Source organism: Physella acuta, unplaced genomic scaffold, assembly GCF_028476545.2.
Source record: "Physella acuta isolate Inbredline_101_S28 unplaced genomic scaffold, ASM2847654v3 ptg000571l, whole genome shotgun sequence".
NCBI classification, from domain to species: domain Eukaryota; kingdom Metazoa; phylum Mollusca; class Gastropoda; family Physidae; genus Physella; species Physella acuta.
Genome location: NW_026732090.1, coordinates 642,242 through 669,897, shown reverse-complemented (window position 1 = coordinate 669,897; position 27,656 = coordinate 642,242). Strand labels below are relative to the sequence as shown.

General features: G+C 36.0%; 1 protein-coding gene across 3 annotated transcripts; it reads left to right on the top strand.

Moving 5' to 3' along the window:
• Window positions 1-65: 65 nt before the first annotated feature.
• On the top strand, window positions 66-22,204 carry LOC131946784 (schlafen-like protein 1). Of its 3 annotated transcripts, none has more exons than XR_009387781.1 (3): window positions 66-645; window positions 20,675-22,019; window positions 22,129-22,204. XR_009387781.1 is itself a non-coding variant. In XM_059307713.1 (2 exons), exons 1-2 carry the CDS (start codon window positions 322-324, stop codon window positions 21,797-21,799), a joined length of 1,449 nt encoding a protein of 482 aa, XP_059163696.1. In that variant the 5' UTR covers window positions 66-321; the 3' UTR covers window positions 21,800-22,096. The 3 variants fall into 3 exon arrangements, 1 of the variants encoding a protein (XP_059163696.1); XR_009387780.1 differs by having other exon boundaries at window positions 20,675-22,074; XM_059307713.1 differs by lacking the exon at window positions 22,129-22,204 and having other exon boundaries at window positions 20,675-22,096.
• The last annotated feature ends 5,452 nt before the right edge of the window (window positions 22,205-27,656 follow it).

Genomic DNA, 27,656 nt, shown 5'->3' with positions numbered 1-27,656 from the left:
GGGACTTCCCTTTTCAATGTAAAGAATGCACAATTTTAAGTCGATCAGAAACGGATGTTGATAAAGCTTCCAGCTTGTTTAGATAAATGGCGGGTTTTTTAAAACCCTGTCTTATCATCTGTTTTCGCAATTCTCTATAAAAACAAACAAGATAACACATTCTTAAATAAAAAAAACCTACCGCAAAAAAATAAAATAAACAAGTAATGTATATATATATATAGATCTATACAAAATTTACCATCTGTCGAAATAAAACGAAATTCAGCTGAAGCAAGTTTGAATGACATAATTTGAGGGGACAATCGGATCACCAAAGCTATGTATTCCAAAACCGTGAAGAGCAAACCGTCTGCCGGCGTCCTCTTGAGTCACTGTCACAAAAAGCCGGCGTTGGTCCTAGCCGGCGATCTCATCAAGGTGCTGCAGAGACTAGAAATAAATGCCGAGAGTATTCTCAAGATTACCGTGCCGGATTTCGAAGGTATGGCGGAGCTCGTCTTCAGCACCGAAGATGCCGAGGATTTCGCCGTGGGGGTTTTCAAAGATGTCCAGAAGCTCGCTAGTGTTACTGAGATCAATGACTTGATAGACAACCCCAACAATTTGATGGTAGAGAAGATTACGTCAGACTGCTACTTCAAGGTCGGTATTTTTTTAAAACCTCCAACTCGAAGTTTTGACCTGTAATACCTAGTTCTAGCTTGATTGCCGCGTTTCGACGAGCATAAAGATTCTCTCTAGTTGCAAATATTGCATGCGGACTTACCTGATCACCAACAGTTTTTATAATCCCCTATAATGTCTAAGAACCTCCAGTCAAGGATTTCTTTACTGTAATATTTGTTTCAACACATTCGACAAATATTTGTTTCCTGTAAAAAAAATAAGTTTGTTTTTCGAATGAGTTTTATTTTTACTTATCCCTCCCCCCCCCCACCCCGCTTTTGACTTATCATGTACCATACAATTAACACTTCATCTACAGACTGTCAAAAGGATGGTTTACATCTTTACATACACTTGACACTTCATCTACAGATTGTCAAAAGGATGGTTTACATCTTTACATACACTTGACACTTCATCTACAGACTGTCAAAAGGATGGTTTACATCTTTACATACACTTGACACTTCATCTACAGACTGTCAAAAGGATGGTTTACATCTTTACATACACTTGACACTTCATCTACAGACTGTCAAAAGGATGGTTTACATCTTTACATACACTTGACACTTTATCTACAGACTGTCAAAAAATGGTTTACATCTTTACATACACTTGACACTACATCTACAGACTGTCAAAAGGATGGTTTACATCTTTACATACACTTGACACTTCATCTACAGATTGTCAAAAGGATGGTTTACATCTTTACATACACTTGACACTTCATCTACAGACTGTCAAAAGGATGGTTTACATCTTTACATACACTTGACACTTCATCTACAGACTGTCAAAAGGATGGTTTACATCTTTACATACACTTGACACTTCATCTACAGACTGTCAAAAGGATGGTTTACATCTTTACATACACTTGACACTTTATCTACAGACTGTCAAAAAAATGGTTTACATCTTTACATACACTTGACACTACATCTACAGACTGTCAAAAGGATGGTTTACATCTTTACATACACTTGACACTTCATCTACAGACTGTCAAAAGGATGGTTTACATCTTTACATACACTTGACACTACATCTACAGACTGTCAAAAGGATGGTTTACATCTTTACATACACTTGACACTTCATCTACAGACTGTCAAAAGGATGGTTTACATCTTTACATACACTTGACACTTTATCTACAGACTGTCAAAAAAATGGTTTACATCTTTACATACACTTGACACTACATCTACAGACTGTCAAAAGGATGGTTTACATCTTTACATACACTTGACACTTCATCTACAGACTGTCAAAAGGATGGTTTACATCTTTACATACACTTGACACTACATCTACAGACTGTCAAAAGGATGGTTTACATCTTTACATACACTTGACACTTTATCTACAGACTGTCAAAAAAATGGTTTAAATCTTTACATACACTTGACACTACATCTACAGACTGTCAAAAGGATGGTTTACATCTTTACATACACTTGACACTTCATCTACAAACTGTCAAAAAAATGGTTTACATCTTTACATACACTTGACACTTCATCTACAGACTGTCAAAAGGATGGTTTACATCTTTACATACACTTGACACTTCATCTACAGACTGTCAAAAGGAAGGTTTACATCTTTACATACACTTGACACTTCATCTACAGACTGTCAAAAGGATGGTTTACATCTTTACATACACTTGACACTACATCTACAGACTGTCAAAAGGATGGTTTACATCTTTACATACACTTGACACTTCATCTACAGACTGTCAAAAGGAAGGTTTTCATCTTTACATACACTTGACACTTCATCTACAAACTGTCAAAAAATGGTTTACATCTTTACATACACTTGACACTTCATCTACAGACTGTCAAAAGGATTGTTTACATCTTTACACACACTTGACACTTACTCTACAGACTGTCAAAAGGATGGTTTACATCTTTACATACACTTGACACTTCATCTACAGACTGTCAAAAGGATGGTTTACATCTTTACATACACTTGACACTTCATCTACAGACTGTCAAAAGGATGGTTTACATCTTTACATACACTTGACACTTCATCTACAGACTGTCAAAAGGATGGTTTACATACACTTGACACTTCATCTACAGACTGTCAAAAGGATGGTTTACATCTTTACATACACTTGACACTTCATCTACAGACTGTCAAAAGGAAGGTTTACATCTTTACATACACTTGACACTACATCTACAGACTGTCAAAAGGATGGTTTACATCTTTACATACACTTGACACTTCATCTACAGACTGTCAAAAGGAAGGTTTACATCTTTACATACACTTGACACTACATCTACAGACTGTCAAAAGGATGGTTTACATCTTTACATACACTTGACACTTCATCTACAGACTGTCAAAAGGATGGTTTACATCTTTACATACACTTGACACTTTATCTACAGACTGTCAAAAAAATGGTTTACATCTTTACATACACTTGACACTACATCTACAGACTGTCAAAAGGATGGTTTACATCTTTACACACACTTGACACTTCATCTACAGACTGTCAAAAGGATGGTTTACATCTTTACATACACTTGACACTACATCTACAGACTGTCAAAAGGATGGTTTACATCTTTACATACACTTGACACTTTATCTACAGACTGTCAAAAAAATGGTTTAAATCTTTACATACACTTGACACTACATCTACAGACTGTCAAAAGGATGGTTTACATCTTTACATACACTTGACACTTCATCTACAAACTGTCAAAAAAATGGTTTACATCTTTACATACACTTGACACTTCATCTACAGACTGTCAAAAGGATGGTTTACATCTTTACATACACTTGACACTTCATCTACAGACTGTCAAAAGGATGGTTTACATACACTTGACACTTCATCTACAGACTGTCAAAAGGATGGTTTACATCTTTACATACACTTGACACTTCATCTACAGACTGTCAAAAGGATGGTTTACATCTTTACATACACTTGACACTTCATCTACAGACTGTCAAAAGGATGGTTTACATCTTTACATACACTTGACACTTCATCTACAGACTGTCAAAAGGATGGTTTACATCTTTACATACACTTGACACTTTATCTACAGACTGTCAAAAAAATGGTTTACATCTTTACATACACTTGACACTACATCTACAGACTGTCAAAAGGATGGTTTACATCTTTACATACACTTGACACTTCATCTACAGACTGTCAAAAGGATGGTTTACATCTTTACATACACTTGACACTACATCTACAGACTGTCAAAAGGATGGTTTACATCTTTACATACACTTGACACTTCATCTACAAACTGTCAAAAAAATGGTTTACATCTTTACATACACTTGACACTTCATCTACAGACTGTCAAAAGGATGGTTTACATCTTTACATACACTTGACACTTCATCTACAGACTGTCAAAAGGATAGTTTACATACACTTGACACTTCATCTACAGACTGTCAAAAGGATGGTTTACATCTTTACATACACTTGACACTTCATCTACAGACTGTCAAAAGGATGGTTTACATCTTTACATACACTTGACACTTCATCTACAGACTGTCAAAAGGATGGTTTACATCTTTACATACACTTGACACTTCATCTACAGACTGTCAAAAGGATGGTTTACATCTTTACATACACTTGACACTTTATCTACAGACTGTCAAAAAAATGGTTTACATCTTTACATACACTTGACACTACATCTACAGACTGTCAAAAGGATGGTTTACATCTTTACATACACTTGACACTTCATCTACAGACTGTCAAAAGGATGGTTTACATCTTTACATACACTTGACACTACATCTACAGACTGTCAAAAGGATGGTTTACATCTTTACATACACTTGACACTTCATCTACAGACTGTCAAAAGGATGGTTTACATCTTTACATACACTTGACACTTTATCTACAGACTGTCAAAAAAATGGTTTACATCTTTACATACACTTGACACTACATCTACAGACTGTCAAAAGGATGGTTTACATCTTTACACACACTTGACACTTCATCTACAGACTGTCAAAAGGATGGTTTACATCTTTACATACACTTGACACTACATCTACAGACTGTCAAAAGGATGGTTTACATCTTTACATACACTTGACACTTTATCTACAGACTGTCAAAAAAATGGTTTAAATCTTTACATACACTTGACACTACATCTACAGACTGTCAAAAGGATGGTTTACATCTTTACATACACTTGACACTTCATCTACAAACTGTCAAAAAAATGGTTTACATCTTTACATACACTTGACACTTCATCTACAGACTGTCAAAAGGATGGTTTACATCTTTACATACACTTGACACTTCATCTACAGACTGTCAAAAGGAAGGTTTACATCTTTACATACACTTGACACTTCATCTACAGACTGTCAAAAGGATGGTTTACATCTTTACATACACTTGACACTACATCTACAGACTGTCAAAAGGATGGTTTACATCTTTACATACACTTGACACTTCATCTACAGACTGTCAAAAGGAAGGTTTTCATCTTTACATACACTTGACACTTCATCTACAAACTGTCAAAAAATGGTTTACATCTTTACATACACTTGACACTTCATCTACAGACTGTCAAAAGGATTGTTTACATCTTTACACACACTTGACACTTACTCTACAGACTGTCAAAAGGATGGTTTACATCTTTACATACACTTGACACTTCATCTACAGACTGTCAAAAGGATGGTTTACATCTTTACATACACTTGACACTTCATCTACAGACTGTCAAAAGGATGGTTTACATCTTTACATACACTTGACACTTCATCTACAGACTGTCAAAAGGATGGTTTACATCTTTACATACACTTGACACTTCATCTACAGACTGTCAAAAGGATGGTTTACATACACTTGACACTTCATCTACAGACTGTCAAAAGGATGGTTTACATCTTTACATACACTTGACACTTCATCTACAGACTGTCAAAAGGATTGTTTACATCTTTACATACACTTGACACTTCATCTACAGACTGTCAAAAGGATGGTTTACATCTTTACATACACTTGACACTTCATCTACAAACTGTCAAAAGGATGGTTTACATCTTTACATACACTTGACACTTCATCTACAGACTGTCAAAAGGATGGTTTACATCTTTACATACACTTGACACTACATCTACAGACTGTCAAAAGGATGGTTTACATCTTTACATACACTTGACACTTTTTCTACAGACTGTCAAAAAATGGGTTAAATCTTTACATACACTTGACACTACATCTACAGACTGTCAAAAGGATGGTTTACATCTTTACATACACTTGACACTTCATCTACAAACTGTCAAAAAAATGGTTTACATCTTTACATACACTTGACACTTCATCTACAGACTGTCAAAAGGATGGTTTACATCTTTACATACACTTGACACTTCATCTACAGACTGTCAAAAGGAAGGTTTACATCTTTACATACACTTGACACTTCATCTACAGACTGTCAAAAGGATGGTTTACATCTTTACATACACTTGACACTACATCTACAGACTGTCAAAAGGATGGTTTACATCTTTACATACACTTGACACTTCATCTACAGACTGTCAAAAGGAAGGTTTTCATCTTTACATACACTTGACACTTCATCTACAAACTGTCAAAAAATGGTTTACATCTTTACATACACTTGACACTTCATCTACAGACTGTCAAAAGGATTGTTTACATCTTTACACACACTTGACACTTACTCTACAGACTGTCAAAAGGATGGTTTACATCTTTACATACACTTGACACTTCATCTACAGACTGTCAAAAGGATGGTTTACATCTTTACATACACTTGACACTTCATCTACAGACTGTCAAAAGGATGGTTTACATCTTTACATACACTTGACACTTCATCTACAGACTGTCAAAAGGATGGTTTACATCTTTACATACACTTGACACTTCATCTACAGACTGTCAAAAGGATGGTTTACATACACTTGACACTTCATCTACAGACTGTCAAAAGGATGGTTTACATCTTTACATACACTTGACACTTCATCTACAGACTGTCAAAAGGATTGTTTACATCTTTACATACACTTGACACTTCATCTACAGACTGTCAAAAGGATGGTTTACATCTTTACATACACTTGACACTTCATCTACAAACTGTCAAAAGGATGGTTTACATCTTTACATACACTTGACACTTCATCTACAGACTGTCAAAAGGATGGTTTACATCTTTACATACACTTGACACTACATCTACAGACTGTCAAAAGGATGGTTTACATCTTTACATACACTTGACACTTTATCTACAGACTGTCAAAAAATGGTTTACATCTTTACATACACTTGACACTACATCTACAGACTGTCAAAAGGATGGTTTACATCTTTACATACACTTGACACTTCATCTACAAACTGTCAAAAAAATTGTTTTAAATCTTTACATACACTTGACACTTCATCTACAGACTGTCAAAAGGATGGTTTACATCTTTACATACACTTGACACTTCATCTACAGACTGTCAAAAGGATGAATGGTTTCCATCTTTACATACACTTGACACTTCATCTACAGACTGTCAAAAGGATGGTTTACATACACTTGACACTTCATCTACAGACTGTCAAAAGGATGGTTTACATCTTTACATACACTTGACACTTCATCTACAGACTGTCAAAAGGATGGTTTACATCTTTACATACACTTGACACTTCATCTACAGACTGTCAAAAGGATGGTTTACATACACTTGACACTTCATCTACAGACTGTCAAAAGGATGGTTTACATCTTTACATACACTTGACACTTCATCTACAGACTGTCAAAAGGAAGGTTTACATCTTTACATACACTTGACACTACATCTACAGACTGTCAAAAGGATGGTTTACATCTTTACATACACTTGACACTTCATCTACAGACTGTCAAAAGGAAGGTTTACATCTTTACATACACTTGACACTACATCTACAGACTGTCAAAAGGATGGTTTACATCTTTACATACACTTGACACTTCATCTACAGACTGTCAAAAGGATGGTTTACATCTTTACATACACTTGACACTACATCTACAGACTGTCAAAAGGATGGTTTACATCTTTACATACACTTGACACTTCATCTACAGACTGTCAAAAGGATGGTTTACATCTTTACATACACTTGACACTTTATCTACAGACTGTCAAAAAAATGGTTTACATCTTTACATACACTTGACACTACATCTACAGACTGTCAAAAGGATGGTTTACATCTTTACATACACTTGACACTTCATCTACAGACTGTCAAAAGGATGGTTTACATCTTTACATACACTTGACACTACATCTACAGACTGTCAAAAGGATGGTTTACATCTTTACATACACTTGACACTTTATCTACAGACTGTCAAAAAAATGGTTTAAATCTTTACATACACTTGACACTACATCTACAGACTGTCAAAAGGATGGTTTACATCTTTACATACACTTGACACTTCATCTACAAACTGTCAAAAAAATGGTTTACATCTTTACATACACTTGACACTTCATCTACAGACTGTCAAAAGGATGGTTTACATCTTTACATACACTTGACACTTCATCTACAGACTGTCAAAAGGAAGGTTTACATCTTTACATACACTTGACACTTCATCTACAGACTGTCAAAAGGATGGTTTACATCTTTACATACACTTGACACTACATCTACAGACTGTCAAAAGGATGGTTTACATCTTTACATACACTTGACACTTCATCTACAGACTGTCAAAAGGATGGTTTACATCTTTACATACACTTGACACTTCATCTACAGACTGTCAAAAGGATGGTTTACATCTTTACATACACTTGACACTTCATCTACAGACTGTCAAAAGGAAGGTTTTCATCTTTACATACACTTGACACTTCATCTACAAACTGTCAAAAAATGGTTTACATCTTTACATACACTTGACACTTCATCTACAGACTGTCAAAAGGATTGTTTACATCTTTACACACACTTGACACTTACTCTACAGACTGTCAAAAGGATGGTTTACATCTTTACATACACTTGACACTTCATCTACAGACTGTCAAAAGGATGGTTTACATCTTTACATACACTTGACACTTCATCTACAGACTGTCAAAAGGATGGTTTACATCTTTACATACACTTGACACTTCATCTACAGACTGTCAAAAGGATGGTTTACATCTTTACATACACTTGACACTTCATCTACAGACTGTCAAAAGGATGGTTTACATACACTTGACACTTCATCTACAGACTGTCAAAAGGATGGTTTACATCTTTACATACACTTGACACTTCATCTACAGACTATCAAAAGTATGGTTTACATCTTTACATACACTTGACACTTCATCTACAGACTGTCAAAAGGATGGTTTACATCTTTACATACACTTGACACTTCATCTACAAACTGTCAAAAGGATGGTTTACATCTTTACATACACTTGACACTTCATCTACAGACTGTCAAAAGGATGGTTTACATCTTTACATACACTTGACACTACATCTACAGACTGTCAAAAGGATGGTTTACATCTTTACATACACTTGACACTTTATCTACAGACTGTCAAAAAATGGTTTACATCTTTACATACACTTGACACTACATCTACAGACTGTCAAAAGGATGGTTTACATCTTTACATACACTTGACACTACATCTACAAACTGTCAAAAAAATTGTTTTAAATCTTTACATACACTTGACACTTCATCTACAGACTGTCAAAAGGATGGTTTACATCTTTACATACACTTGACACTTCATCTACAGACTGTCAAAAGGATGAATGGTTTCCATCTTTACATACACTTGACACTTCATCTACAGACTGTCAAAAGGATGGTTTACATACACTTGACACTTCATCTACAGACTGTCAAAAGGATGGTTTACATCTTTACATACACTTGACACTTCATCTACAGACTGTCAAAAGGATGGTTTACATCTTTACATACACTTGACACTTCATCTACAGACTGTCAAAAGGATTGTTTACATCTTTACATACACTTGACACTCCATCTACAGACTGTCAAAAGGATGGTTTACATCTTTACATACACTTGACACTTTATCTACAAACTGTCAAAAAAATGGTTTACATCTTTACATACACTTGACACTACATCTACAGACTGTCAAAAGGATGGTTTACATCTTTACATACACTTGACACTTCATCTACAGACTGTCAAAAGGAAGGTTTACATCTTTACATACACTTGACACTTCATCTACAGACTGTCAAAAGGATGGTTTACATACACTTGACACTTCATCTACAGACTGTCAAAAGGATGGTTTACATCTTTACATACACTTGACACTTCATCTACAGACTGTCAAAAGGATGAATGGTTTCCATCTTTACATACACTTGACACTTCATCTACAGACTGTCAAAAGGATGGTTTACATACACAAAACACTTCATCTACAGACTGTCAAAAGGATGGTTTACATCTTTACATACACTTGACACTTCATCTACAGACTGTCAAAAGGATGGTTTACATCTTTACATACACTTGACACTTCATCTACAGACTGTCAAAAGGATGGTTTACATACACTTGACACTTCATCTACAGACTGTCAAAAGGATGGTTTACATCTTTACATACACTTGACACTTCATCTACAGACTGTCAAAAGGAAGGTTTACATCTTTACATACACTTGACACTACATCTACAGACTGTCAAAAGGATGGTTTACATCTTTACATACACTTGACACTTCATCTACAGACTGTCAAAAGGAAGGTTTACATCTTTACATACACTTGACACTACATCTACAGACTGTCAAAAGGATGGTTTACATCTTTACATACACTTGACACTTCATCTACAGACTGTCAAAAGGATGGTTTACATCTTTACATACACTTGACACTACATCTACAGACTGTCAAAAGGATGGTTTACATCTTTACATACACTTGACACTTCATCTACAGACTGTCAAAAGGATGGTTTACATCTTTACATACACTTGACACTTTATCTACAGACTGTCAAAAAAATGGTTTACATCTTTACATACACTTGACACTACATCTACAGACTGTCAAAAGGATGGTTTACATCTTTACATACACTTGACACTTCATCTACAGACTGTCAAAAGGATGGTTTACATCTTTACATACACTTGACACTACATCTACAGACTGTCAAAAGGATGGTTTACATCTTTACATACACTTGACACTTTATCTACAGACTGTCAAAAAAATGGTTTAAATCTTTACATACACTTGACACTACATCTACAGACTGTCAAAAGGATGGTTTACATCTTTACATACACTTGACACTTCATCTACAAACTGTCAAAAAAATGGTTTACATCTTTACATACACTTGACACTTCTTCTACAGACTGTCAAAAGGATGGTTTACATCTTTACATACACTTGACACTTCATCTACAGACTGTCAAAAGGAAGGTTTACATCTTTACATACACTTGACACTTCATCTACAGACTGTCAAAAGGATGGTTTACATCTTTACATACACTTGACACTACATCTACAGACTGTCAAAAGGATGGTTTACATCTTTACATACACTTGACACTTCATCTACAGACTGTCAAAAGGATGGTTTACATCTTTACATACACTTGACACTTCATCTACAGACTGTCAAAAGGATGGTTTACATCTTTACATACACTTGACACTTCATCTACAGACTGTCAAAAGGAAGGTTTTCATCTTTACATACACTTGACACTTCATCTACAAACTGTCAAAAAATGGTTTACATCTTTACATACACTTGACACTTCATCTACAGACTGTCAAAAGGATTGTTTACATCTTTACACACACTTGACACTTACTCTACAGACTGTCAAAAGGATGGTTTACATCTTTACATACACTTGACACTTCATCTACAGACTGTCAAAAGGATGGTTTACATCTTTACATACACTTGACACTTCATCTACAGACTGTCAAAAGGATGGTTTACATCTTTACATACACTTGACACTTCATCTACAGACTGTCAAAAGGATGGTTTACATCTTTACATACACTTGACACTTCATCTACAGACTGTCAAAAGGATGGTTTACATACACTTGACACTTCATCTACAGACTGTCAAAAGGATGGTTTACATCTTTACATACACTTGACACTTCATCTACAGACTGTCAAAAGTATGGTTTACATCTTTACATACACTTGACACTTCATCTACAGACTGTCAAAAGGATGGTTTACATCTTTACATACACTTGACACTTCATCTACAAACTGTCAAAAGGATGGTTTACATCTTTACATACACTTGACACTTCATCTACAGACTGTCAAAAGGATGGTTTACATCTTTACATACACTTGACACTACATCTACAGACTGTCAAAAGGATGGTTTACATCTTTACATACACTTGACACTTTATCTACAGACTGTCAAAAAATGGTTTACATCTTTACATACACTTGACACTACATCTACAGACTGTCAAAAGGATGGTTTACATCTTTACATACACTTGACACTTCATCTACAAACTGTCAAAAAAATTGTTTTAAATCTTTACATACACTTGACACTTCATCTACAGACTGTCAAAAGGATGGTTTACATCTTTACATACACTTGACACTTCATCTACAGACTGTCAAAAGGATGAATGGTTTCCATCTTTACATACACTTGACACTTCATCTACAGACTGTCAAAAGGATGGTTTACATACACTTGACACTTCATCTACAGACTGTCAAAAGGATGGTTTACATACACTTGACACTTCATCTACAGACTGTCAAAAGGATGGTTTACATCTTTACATACACTTGACACTTCATCTACAGACTGTCAAAAGGATTGTTTACATCTTTACATACACTTGACACTCCATCTACAGACTGTCAAAAGGATGGTTTACATCTTTACATACACTTGACACTTTATCTACAAACTGTCAAAAAAATGGTTTACATCTTTACATACACTTGACACTACATCTACAGACTGTCAAAAGGATGGTTTACATCTTTACATACACTTGACACTTCATCTACAGACTGTCAAAAGGATGGTTTACATACACTTGACACTTCATCTACAGACTGTCAAAAGGATGGTTTACATCTTTACATACACTTGACACTTCATCTACAGACTGTCAAAAGGAAGGTTTACATCTTTACATACACTTGACACTACATCTACAGACTGTCAAAAGGATGGTTTACATCTTTACATACACTTGACACTTCATCTACAGACTGTCAAAAGGATGGTTTACATCTTTACATACACTTGACACTTCATCTACAGACTGTCAAAAGGATGGTTTACGTCTTTACATACACTTGACACTTCATCTACAGACTGTCAAAAGGATGAATGGTTTCCATCTTTACATACACTTGACACTTCATCTACAGACTGTCAAAAGGATGGTTTACATACACTTGACACTTCATCTACAGACTGTCAAAAGGATGGTTTACATCTTTACATACACTTGACACTTCATCTACAGACTGTCAAAAGGATGGTTTACATCTTTACATACACTTGACACTTCATCTAAAGACTGTCAAAAGAATGGTTTACATCTTTACATACACTTGACACTTTATCTACAGACTGTCAAAAAAATGGTTTACATCTTTACATACACTTGACACTACATCTACAGACTGTCAAAAGGATGGTTTACATCTTTACATACACTTGACACTTCATCTACAGACTGTCAAAAGGATGGTTTACATCTTTACATACACTTGACACTACATCTACAGACTGTCAAAAGGATGGTTTACATCTTTACATACACTTGACACTACATCTACAGACTGTCAAAAGGATGGTTTACATCTTTACATACACTTGACACTTCATCTACAGACTGTCAAAAGGAAGGTTTACATCTTTACATACACTTGACACTTCATCTACAGACTGTCAAAAGGATGGTTTACATACACTTGACACTTCATCTACAGACTGTCAAAAGGATGGTTTACATCTTTACATACACTTGACACTTCATCTACAGACTGTCAAAAGGATGGTTTACATACACTTGACACTTCATCTACAGACTGTCAAAAGGATGGTTTACATCTTTACATACACTTGACACTTCATCTACAGACTGTCAAAAGGAAGGTTTACATCTTTACATACACTTGACACTTCATCTACAGACTGTCAAAAGGATGGTTTACATACACTTGACACTTCATCTACAGACTGTCAAAAGGATGGTTTACATCTTTACATACACTTGACACTTCATCTACAGACTGTCAAAAGGATGGTTTACATACACTTGACACTTCATCTACAGACTGTCAAAAGGATGGTTTACATCTTTACATACACTTGACACTTCATCTACAGACTGTCAAAAGGAAGGTTTACATCTTTACATACACTTGACACTACATCTACAGACTGTCAAAAGGATGGTTTACATCTTTACATACACTTGACACTTCATCTACAGACTGTCAAAAGGATGGTTTACATCTTTACATACACTTGACACTTCATCTACAGACTGTCAAAAGGATGGTTTACGTCTTTACATACACTTGACACTTCATCTACAGACTGTCAAAAGGATGAATGGTTTCCATCTTTACATACACTTGACACTTCATCTACAGACTGTCAAAAGGATGGTTTACATACACTTGACACTTCATCTACAGACTGTCAAAAGGATGGTTTACATCTTTACATACACTTGACACTTCATCTACAGACTGTCAAAAGGATGGTTTACATCTTTACATACACTTGACACTTCATCTAAAGACTGTCAAAAGAATGGTTTACATCTTTACATACACTTGACACTTTATCTACAGACTGTCAATAAATGGTTTACATCTTTACATACACTTGACACTACATCTACAGACTGTCAAAAGGATGGTTTACATCTTTACATACACTTGACACTTCATCTACAGACTGTCAAAAGGATGGTTTACATCTTTACATACACTTGACACTACATCTACAGACTGTCAAAAGGATGGTTTACATCTTTACATACACTTGACACTTTATCTACAGACTGTCAAAAATGGTTTACATCTTTACATACACTTGACACTACATCTACAGACTGTCAAAAGGATGGTTTACATCTTTACATACACTTGACACTTCATCTACAAACTGTCAAAAAAATTGTTTTAAATCTTTACATACACTTGACACTTCATCTACAGACTGTCAAAAGGATGGTTTACATCTTTACATACACTTGACACTTCATCTACAGACTGTCAAAAGGATGGTTTACATCTTTACATACACTTGACACTTCATCTACAGACTGTCAAAAGGATGGTTTACATCTTTACATACACTTGACACTTCATCTACAGACTGTCAAAAGGATGGTTTACATCTTTACATACACTTGACACTTCATCTACAGACTGTCAAAAGGATGGTTTACATCTTTACATACACTTGACACTTCATCTACAGACTGTCAAAAGGATTGTTTACATCTTTACATACACTTGACACTCCATCTACAGACTGTCAAAAGGATGGTTTACATACACTTGACACTTCATCTACAGACTGTCAAAAGGATGGTTTACATCTTTACATACACTTGACACTTCATCTACAGACTGTCAAAAGGATGGTTTACATACACTTGACACTTCATCTACAGACTGTCAAAAGGATGGTTTACATCTTTACATACACTTGACACTTCATCTACAGACTGTCAAAAGGAAGGTTTACATCTTTACATACACTTGACACTTCATCTACAGACTGTCAAAAGAATGGTTTACATCTTTACATACACTTGACACTTCATCTACAGACTGTCAAAAGGATGGTTTACATCTTTACATACACTTGACACTTCATCTACAGACTGTCAAAAGGATGGTTTACGTCTTTACATACACTTGACACTTCATCTACAGACTGTCAAAAGGATGAATGGTTTCCATCTTTACATACACTTGACACTTCATCTACAGACTGTCAAAAGGATGGTTTACATACACTTGACACTTCATCTACAGACTGTCAAAAGGATGGTTTACATCTTTACATACACTTGACACTTCATCTACAGACTGTCAAAAGGATGGTTTACATCTTTACATACACTTGACACTTCATCTAAAGACTGTCAAAAGAATGGTTTACATCTTTACATACACTTGACACTTTATCTACAGACTGTCAAAAAAATGGTTTACATCTTTACATACACTTGACACTACATCTACAGACTGTCAAAAGGATGGTTTACATCTTTACATACACTTGACACTTCATCTACAGACTGTCAAAAGGATGGTTTACATCTTTACATACACTTGACACTACATCTACAGACTGTCAAAAGGATGGTTTACATCTTTACATACACTTGACACTTTATCTACAGACTGTCAAAAAATGGTTTACATCTTTACATACACTTGACACTACATCTACAGACTGTCAAAAGGATGGTTTACATCTTTACATACACTTGACACTTCATCTACAAACTGTCAAAAAAATTGTTTTAAATCTTTACATACACTTGACACTTCATCTACAGACTGTCAAAAGGATGGTTTACATCTTTACATACACTTGACACTTCATCTACAGACTGTCAAAAGGATGGTTTACATCTTTACATACACTTGACACTTCATCTACAGACTGTCAAAAGGATGGTTTACATCTTTACATACACTTGACACTTCATCTACAGACTGTCAAAAGGAAGGTTTACATCTTTACATACACTTGACACTTCATCTACAGACTGTCAAAAGGATGGTTTACATACACTTGACACTTCATCTACAGACTGTCAAAAGGATGGTTTACATCTTTACATACACTTGACACTTCATCTACAGACTGTCAAAAGGATGGTTTACATACACTTGACACTTCATCTACAGACTGTCAAAAGGATGGTTTACATCTTTACATACACTTGACACTTCATCTACAGACTGTCAAAAGGAAGGTTTACATCTTTACATACACTTGACACTACATCTACAGACTGTCAAAAGGATGGTTTACATCTTTACATACACTTGACACTTCATCTACAGACTGTCAAAAGGATGGTTTACATCTTTACATACACTTGACACTTCATCTACAGACTGTCAAAAGGATGGTTTACGTCTTTACATACACTTGACACTTCATCTACAGACTGTCAAAAGGATGAATGGTTTCCATCTTTACATACACTTGACACTTCATCTACAGACTGTCAAAAGGATGGTTTACATACACTTGACACTTCATCTACAGACTGTCAAAAGGATGGTTTACATCTTTACATACACTTGACACTTCATCTACAGACTGTCAAAAGGATGGTTTACATCTTTACATACACTTGACACTTCATCTAAAGACTGTCAAAAGAATGGTTTACATCTTTACATACACTTGACACTTTATCTACAGACTGTCAAAAAAATGGTTTACATCTTTACATACACTTGACACTACATCTACAGACTGTCAAAAGGATGGTTTACATCTTTACATACACTTGACACTTCATCTACAGACTGTCAAAAGGATGGTTTACATCTTTACATACACTTGACACTACATCTACAGACTGTCAAAAGGATGGTTTACATCTTTACATACACTTGACAATTTATCTACAGACTGTCAAAAAATGGTTTACATCTTTACATACACTTGACACTACATCTACAGACTGTCAAAAGGATGGTTTACATCTTTACATACACTTGACACTTCATCTACAAACTGTCAAAAAAATTGTTTTAAATCTTTACATACACTTGACACTTCATCTACAGACTGTCAAAAGGATGGTTTACATCTTTACATACACTTGACACTTCATCTACAGACTGTCAAAAGGATGGTTTACATCTTTACATACACTTGACACTTCATCTACAGACTGTCAAAAGGATGGTTTACATCTTTACATACACTTGACACTTCATCTACAGACTGTCAAAAGGATGGTTTACATCTTTACATACACTTGACACTTCATCTACAGACTGTCAAAAGGATGGTTTACATCTTTACATACACTTGACACTTCATCTACAGACTGTCAAAAGGATTGTTTACATCTTTACATACACTTGACACTCCATCTACAGACTGTCAAAAGGATGGTTTACATACACTTGACACTTCATCTACAGACTGTCAAAAGGATGGTTTACATCTTTACATACACTTGACACTTCATCTACAGACTGTCAAAAGGATGGTTTACATACACTTGACACTTCATCTACAGACTGTCAAAAGGATGGTTTACATCTTTACATACACTTGACACTTCATCTACAGACTGTCAAAAGGAAGGTTTACATCTTTACATACACTTGACACTTCATCTACAGACTGTCAAAAGAATGGTTTACATCTTTACATACACTTGACACTTCATCTACAGACTGTCAAAAGGATGGTTTACATCTTTACATACACTTGACACTTCATCTACAGACTGTCAAAAGGATGGTTTACGTCTTTACATACACTTGACACTTCATCTACAGACTGTCAAAAGGATGAATGGTTTCCATCTTTACATACACTTGACACTTCATCTACAGACTGTCAAAAGGATGGTTTACATACACTTGACACTTCATCTACAGACTGTCAAAAGGATGGTTTACATCTTTACATACACTTGACACTTCATCTACAGACTGTCAAAAGGATGGTTTACATCTTTACATACACTTGACACTTCATCTAAAGACTGTCAAAAGAATGGTTTACATCTTTACATACACTTGACACTTTATCTACAGACTGTCAAAAAAATGGTTTACATCTTTACATACACTTGACACTACATCTACAGACTGTCAAAAGGATGGTTTACATCTTTACATACACTTGACACTTCATCTACAGACTGTCAAAAGGATGGTTTACATCTTTACATACACTTGACACTACATCTACAGACTGTCAAAAGGATGGTTTACATCTTTACATACACTTGACACTTTATCTACAGACTGTCAAAAAATGGTTTACATCTTTACATACACTTGACACTACATCTACAGACTGTCAAAAGGATGGTTTACATCTTTACATACACTTGACACTTCATCTACAAACTGTCAAAAAAATTGTTTTAAATCTTTACATACACTTGACACTTCATCTACAGACTGTCAAAAGGATGGTTTACATCTTTACATACACTTGACACTTCATCTACAGACTGTCAAAAGGATGGTTTACATCTTTACATACACTTGACACTTCATCTACAGACTGTCAAAAGGATGGTTTACATCTTTACATACACTTGACACTTCATCTACAGACTTTCAAAAGGATGGTTTACATCTTTACATACACTTGACACTTCATCTACAGACTGTCAAAAGGATGGTTTACATCTTTACATACACTTGACACTTCATCTACAGACTGTCAAAAGGATTGTTTACATCTTTACATACACTTGACACTCCATCTACAGACTGTCAAAAGGATGGTTTACATACACTTGACACTTCATCTACAGACTGTCAAAAGGATGGTTTACATCTTTACATACACTTGACACTTCATCTACAGACTGTCAAAAGGATGGTTTACATACACTTGACACTTCATCTACAGACTGTCAAAAGGATGGTTTACATCTTTACATACACTTGACACTTCATCTACAGACTGTCAAAAGGAAGGTTTACATCTTTACATACACTTGACACTACATCTTCAGACTGTCAAAAGGATGGTTTACATCTTTACATACACTTGACACTTCATCTACAGACTGCCAAAAGGATGGTTTACATCTTTACATACACTTGACACTTCATCTACAGACTGTCAAAAGGATGGTTTACGTCTTTACATACACTTGACACTTCATCTACAGACTGTCAAAAGGATGAATGGTTTCCATCTTTACATACACTTGACACTTCATCTACAGACTGTCAAAAGGATGGTTTACATACACTTGACACTTCATCTACAGACTGTCAAAAGGATGGTTTACATCTTTACATACACTTGACACTTCATCTACAGACTGTCAAAAGGATGGTTTACATCTTTACATACACTTGACACTTCATCTACAGACTGTCAAAAGAATGGTTTACATCTTTACATACACTTGACACTTCATCTACAGACTGTCAAAAGGATGGTTTACATCTTTACATACACTTGACACTCCATCTATAGACTGTCAAAAGGATGGTTTACATCTTTACATACACTTGACACTTCATCTACAGACTGTCAAAAGGATGGTTTACATCTTTACATACACTTGACACTTCATCTACAGACTGTCAAAAAAATGGTTTACATCTTTACATACACTTGACACTTCATCTACAGACTGGCAAAAGGATGGTTTACATCTTTACATACACTTGACACTTCATCTACAGACTGTCAAAAGGAAGGTTTACATCTTTACATACACTTGACACTCCATCTACAGACTGTCAAAAGGAAGGTTTACATCTTTACATACACTTGACACTTCATCTACAAACTGTCAAAAAATGGTTTACATCTTTACATACACTTGACACTACATCTACAGACTGTCAAAAGTATGGTTTACATCTTTACATACACTTGACACTTCATCTACAGACTGTCAAAAGGATGGTTTACATCTTTACATACACTTGACACTTCATCTACAGACTGTCAAAAGGATGGTTTACATCTTTACATACACTTGACACTTCATCTACAGACTGTCAAAAGGATGGTTTACATCTTTACATACACTTGACACTTCATCTACAGACTGTCAAAAGGATGGTTTACATCTTTACATACACTTGACACTTCATCTACAGACTGTCAAAAGGATGGTTTACATCTTTAATGAAGATGTACTGACGAAATCTGAGCACATCCCAGGGGGAGATCAGTGTGAGGAACCTAAAGATCAGTTTGAGGAACCTAACTGTCAAACTAGTTCACCATCATCAGAATCTACATATCAAAAGCCTTCAATTTTTGAAAAGAAACCTACACATGAACCAAAACCTACAACTGAACACAAACCTACAACTGAACACAAACCTACAACTGAACCCAAACCTACAACTGAACCCAAACCTACAACTGAACACAAACCTACAACTGAACCCAAACCTACAACTGAACCCAAACCTACAACTGAACACAAACCTACAACTGAACACAAACCTACAACTGAACACAAACCTACAACTGAACACAAACCTACAACTGAACACGTACCTACAACTGAACACAGACCTACAACTGAACACAAACCTATAACTGAACACAGACCTACAACTGAACACAAACCTATAACTGAACATATACCTCCAACTGACGGGGAACGGTGGGAATGTAGTTCCCCGTGTCAGACTGATCAGGCAACGCCTATAGAACCTGAACCCGGACTCTCCGCGCCTGACGAGGCTGAGCTCGAAGAGGCGGTCACTTTGGATAAGAAGACCTCCACTATAGCAACCAACCCGTGCAACTGCCCAGAAACTGTCACCTATGTCCTTGGCGGTTATGTCGGCTCTGAGACGAGGCACTGCGAGTTTAAACAGGGGGGATTTATCAACCACGCACCGAAACTGAAACAAATTATTGGTAAATACGTGACTGGGTTCCTCAATTCCGGCGGTGGCATCCTTTTCCTGGGAGTCAACGATGCAGGGCTAGTCACTGGCTTGGAGCTCACGCTAGAAGAAATAAGTACAATTAGAGATAACATTACATCTACGATTAAGGAAATCCAGCCCGTTGTCAGCGATGAGGAGTACTCCATCAATTTCGCCAACGTTTTAGGGCTACAAAGTTCATTTCTTGTGAGGGTGGTGGAGGTGTGCGTCAAACCTCGGGACCCACCGGAGACATTGTACTCGTTCAATAATCTGATATACATCCGCAGGGACGCGAGTGTCAGGACTATTAAGGACCCCTCGATATTGCTTTAGGTTGACGGGAGTATCAGGACTACTAAGGACCCCGCATCCCTCGATATTGCTTTAGGTTGACGGGAGTATCAGGACTACTAAGGACCCCGCATCCCTCGATATTGCTTTGGGTTGACGGGAGTATCAGGACTACTAAGGACCCCGCATCCCTCGATATTGCTTTAGGTTGACGGGAGTATCAGGACTACTAAGGACCCCGCATCCCTCGATATTGCTTTAGGTTGACGGGAGTATCAGGACAACTAAGGACCCCGCATCCCTCGATATTGCTTTAGGTTGACGGGATTATCAGGACTATTAGGGACCCGCATCCCTCGATATTGCTATAGGTTTCCATAGCAAGCATTAGATCTCTTTTATTAACAGCAGTGCTAAAGATAATTCTCAGCTTTAAAAATAAAATAATACAATCTAATAAACTGTTTATACATTTTTTTCTACCAAAACAATGTTTCAAGTCCTTTAAATCAACTCAGGCACCAATGTTTAGAAATGCTTGTTGATGTAAAATGTTGAAGTGTATGTATATACATTTTTTTGCGATTTTTTTCGTCAATTTTTCCTTGTCAGGGTGATACAGGGTGATACAGGGTGATACAGGGTGATACAGGGTGATACTGCCCACTTAAAAACAAACATTTTACCAACTTGTAGCACCGTACAACCACGACTAGCATTTTATAATTGCATATAAGTAGGCAGTTATTTGGAATGTTAAATGTTGACTTACCACAAACTTGATTTTGCTGTGCAATTATGTCATGCCACGATGCTAATTACCCGATAATTAACTTAGAATACATGACTCACGCCATTAATTAACTAGTAGTTCTGACATTTTGGCCCACCGTTCCCAGCCTCTCCCACCTCTCCCACCGTTCCCAGCCTCTCCCACCTCTCCCATCTCTCCCAGCCTCTCCCACCTCTCCCATCTCTCCCAGCCTCTCCCATCTCTCCCACCTCTCCCATCTCTCCCATCTCTCCCATCTCTCCCACCTCTCCCATCTCTCCCAGCCTCTCCCATCTTTCCCACCTCTCCCATCTCTCCCACCTCTCCCTTCTCTCCCACCTCTCCCAGCCTCTCCCATCTCTCCCACCTCTCCCATCTCTCCCACCCACTCCCATCTCTCCCACCTCTCCCAGCCTCTCCCATCTCTCCCACCTCTCCCACCTCTCCCATCTCTCCCATCTCTCCCACATCTCCCATCTCTCCCATCTCTCCCATCTCTCCCACATCTCCCATCTCTCCCATCTCTTCCACCTCTCCCATCTCTCCCATCTCTCCCACCTCTCCCATCTCTCCCATCTCTCCCACCTCTCCCAGCCTCTCCCATCTCTCCCACCTCTCCCATCTCTCCCACCTCTCCCATCTCTCCCATCTCTCCCACCCACTCCCATCTCTCCCACCCACTCCCATCTCTCCCACCTCTCCCAGCCTCTCCCATCTCTCCCACCTCTCCCATCTCTCCCACCTCTCCCACCTCTCCCATACCTCCCACCTCTCCCACCCACTCCCATCTCTCCCATCTCTCCCACCTCTCCCACCGTTCCCAGCCTCTCCCAGCTCTCCCACCTCTCCCAGCTCTCCCACCTCTCCCAGCCTCTCCCATCTCTCCCATCTCTCCCATCTCTCCCACATCTCCCATCTCTCCCACCTCTCCCTTCTCTCCCACCTCTCCCATCTCTCCCACCCTCTCCCACCTCTCCCATCTCTCCCAGCCTCTCCCACATCTCCCATCTCTCCCATCTCTCCCACCTCTCCCATCTCTCCCACATCTCCCATCTCTCCCATCTCTTCCACCTCTCCCATCTCTCCCACCTCTCCCATCTCTCCCACCTCTCCCATCTCTCCCATCTCTCCCAGCTCTCCCATCTCTCCCATCTCTCCCACCTCTCCCATCTCTCCCACCCTCTCCCATCTCTCCCACCTCTCCCACCTCTCCCAGCCTCTTCTATCTCTCCCACCTCTCCCAGCCTCTCCCATCTCATTCTTTACATTCTCCAAAAACGCTCTCACAAATCCAGCTACTCATTTTGTTCACAAGTATATCAAATAATTTTATAGTTGAAATATACAGAAGGCCATTTTAGAGTTGAATTAAGGGTCTAGTTGAACTTGACTAGTTTCTCAACTACGACATTTCAGTTCTCTCCAGACTGTGCAATAGGTAGGAAAAGTCTATATAATCATACTAAATTTTTTAAAAATTATTTTAAAAAATTTAGGAAGCGATAAAATTATAGCTACATTTTCAAAAATTAAAGTCGATAAGGAACCATCGATTACACTCCTTTTCAGATTTTTGTGTTGAACATAAGCCGTTGAAAATGATTTTGAATTATTGTATAAATTTAAATATTTAATAAAACCGCCCTTAACCCCACCTTGAACTGAACTGAAGTGGCCAGGGAGAGTGAAACGATAAATGTCATAACATTTATTGTCCATGATAAATACGAACAAGGTAATCCAAGAAAACAAAATGGCGAACAAGGGAATATTTTCAGTTCGATTCAGGCTTTTAAAATTCGTTTGTATCTCTTTTCATTATAATTGGCTTATTTTTTTATGACTGTTATGCTCAGATTACTTATATCTAACATTATTCTTATTAATTGTTACCAATGTTTTTGTAGAATGTTTTTAACGCACGTTTCATTGGTTTTTTTTAAGGCCTGTGGCCTGTGACTACTCACTCACTCTGTGAGTGCTCGAAGCAGTAAGCTAGAGCTAGATCTAGAGAATCTATAAGTTTCTAGATCTAGATCTAGATTATCTAGACTAGATAGATTTATATCGAGAATCTAGATTCTAGTACTAGATTCTAGGAGGAGTACTCTAGAGATCTATTCTAGATTCTAGAATCTATTACTATTATCTAGATCTAGATTCTAGATCTAGCTAATCTAGATCTAGATATCTAGATCTAGTCTAGAATCTAGTCTAGCTAGATTCTAGATCTATTCTAGATAGAATCTAGATCTAGTAGGCCTATACTGGATCTAGATCTATACTATATACTATATACTTCTGTACTATATAGGCTACTATATAGACATCTAGAATAGATCTAGTCTAGTAGTAGATCTAGGATGTTACAGCTTTTTAATATGTTTAATTAGGCCTATTTATTAAATATAAAAATACAAGATCTAGATTCTAGATCTATTCTAATTTATATACTTAATACTCAATAATACTAATACTATACTAACTACTATAGATAGATCTTATAGTTAGTTAAGTAACTTTATATTGTACGTCAGTAGATCTATTAAGTATAATATAAGTCAAGTAGAGATCTACTCTAGTATACATCTAGAATCTAGAAGTTATATATTTTATAAAAATCTATATTAAATAATTCAAGTATTTTAAGTTAATAGTAATAATAGATAAGTTAAATAAATTAGGCCCATAGTTTATATTATAAATGTGTAGCTGGTATAGACTAGTTTTAGAGACTAGTCATATATAGTAAATAGTTAATCTTAGTCCTTGGTAATTAGTAGGGCACTACAGATACACCTAGTCTAATAAATGATTAGTCTAATTAGTTAAAGCCTACTTGTTAAAATATATTTACTATAGTAGTAAGTAGTATTAGTAAGTATAGTTACTCTATACAGTTACTAGGTATATTATAATACACACAACCTCATAATTGCAAAATCATGACATTAGTGAATCAATTATTTAGTAGGCCAATAATTTCTATTTATTAATTTAATTTTAATAGTTAATACTTACTAAATTACTAGATCTGTACAAAATACATTTTATTTAAGATAATTTAGGCTATGGTACAGACAACAGTCCTAATACTTCAATTACATTGTTATTATGATTAGGGCCTAGTTAAAGGTAATTACTAATTAGACTTATGATGACTTATGTTAGTCGAACTAATAGATTCATATTTAATAACAGTAGGTCTATAGGCTTAAAATAGTATTGTAAAAAAAAAAATTATGCTTAATTTTTACAGTTGTCATATTACTTCTAGTTTCAGTAGGCCTATCTAGACTGTAGATTTACATGTAGTAGCTTAGTAGTAGTCTAGTAGGCCTGTGATAGGGTAGGTATTTAGTATTAGTATGTAAGTTAAACAAAGTTAACTAGGCTTAATAAGGCTACAATTTTAAACTGTAAAAATTACATGTAGCCTAAATATAAGGTTACAGACTAGTACATTAAATAATATCGAAAATTTAAGTTTAATCTAGATTAGTAGTCTAACAGTAATTTTAGGCCTCTAATATAATAGTAAAAATTACTGAATAGAAGAGTAGGCTTACTAGTAAATAGCTGTCTTATTTTAGTTCTACTTAATTAACTTAATATATGACTTAGTCTACTCTTAGTTTTATGTAGTGATCTTTAGAACTTAAAATGCAGAATAGTTGATAAAGCCAAAAGGTGTCACCTGTCATAGATGGATTAACTTACTAATCAAATTAATATAATTATCCTAATATTTATTTTAGTATGTGCATGAATTAATGATAGTTATAGTAGCCTAGTTTGAATATCAATTTTCAACTAATTCCTGACGTGGCAAAACATAAGTAGTAGATCTTTATTGATACCTTTTCTTTTTTTTTAAATGGTATATACATGACTTTTGGACTCTTTTGAAGGCCTATTGTATTTAATGACAAACTCCTTACATTAAAATATTAAAAGTAAACTATTAGACCTATAGTTTCAATGAATGGTAATGGTTAGATGGCCCATACAATCCAATACATAAATACACATCATTGCTTTATGATCTTTATAAGATGGACAAATATTTTTATTTATAACATTGAGAGTTGAAAGTATGTAAATATTAATGAGTTTAATATAACAGTTTATGAAATTTATTTATGTTTTTTTAGATACTGTGGATTATACAACTGCATACAGAGAAGACAATAGTCAAGATGAAGCTCAATTTAAAAACTGATCCAAGGATACATGTTGGACCCAAGAAAACTTGTTCATATTGAACAACTATTTTTTATTATGTTAGTTCTGAATGAATATGGTAATTAAAAAAAGAAAATCATAAACTTTGTTATGTTTATTTTTTTTTTCAGCACTGGTTGTGTGTGCTGGTGTAAGCGGAAACTAATTATTGCTACCTTAATTCAACAAATAACTTAAACTGGCGAACTATAAATAGTTTTTAAGAATATGGGGCTGAAGTAGATTTCACCTAGTTTTGTTGCCTCTCCATATTAATAAATTTTATGGTCAGCAAAATGTCAAACAGCTTTTACTAAGTTTTACTGTCTATAACCAGTCAGGTACCAGTTAAGGTTAAAGCTGCTTTGAATTTGAATCAGAGACAACCTAAAGGATTAAAATTTCAACTCAAGAACTTTTGCTTTAGCAAATGTGTTCACAAATATGTAGTCCCACTCTAAGCCTTACATTTGCATATATATATATCATAGATGTAAAACTTAATGATAAGGGAAGAATCAAGCATATGGGTTTTTGTCAATTCTAGCCATACCAGCATATAAATGTGGACCAGGCTTAGTGAAGCATGGCTGATAACTAACCATCAACCACAAATACAGCAAACTATAATCACTGCCTGTTTCCTGGTAATGTGTTGTTATTGGCCGTGCAAGTTTATGAACATGTTATATATTACAAAAGAAAAAGACTTGCTGATCAGATGCATTCCAGATATTTGAGGAAAAGATGTTTTCTATAAGGATAGGCAGCTATAGCAAATGAGCTTAGGGGAAATGTTGAGTTAAGATTAACTATTTAATAATTGTAATGACAGAGATACCATCACAGCAACAAATGTAATTGGGTTTGTATGACTAATTAATGAATATCCTATAAATAATA

Excerpts from the sequence above, each read along its gene's own strand:
- LOC131946784 (XM_059307713.1), top strand. The coding sequence starts at position 322 with ATGTATTCCAAAACCGTGAAGAGCAAACCGTCTGCCGGCGTCCTCTTG. Across the intron at positions 646-20,674 it reads CGTCAGACTGCTACTTCAAG|ACTGTCAAAAGGATGGTTTA; the intron begins GTCGGTATTTTT and ends CTTCATCTACAG.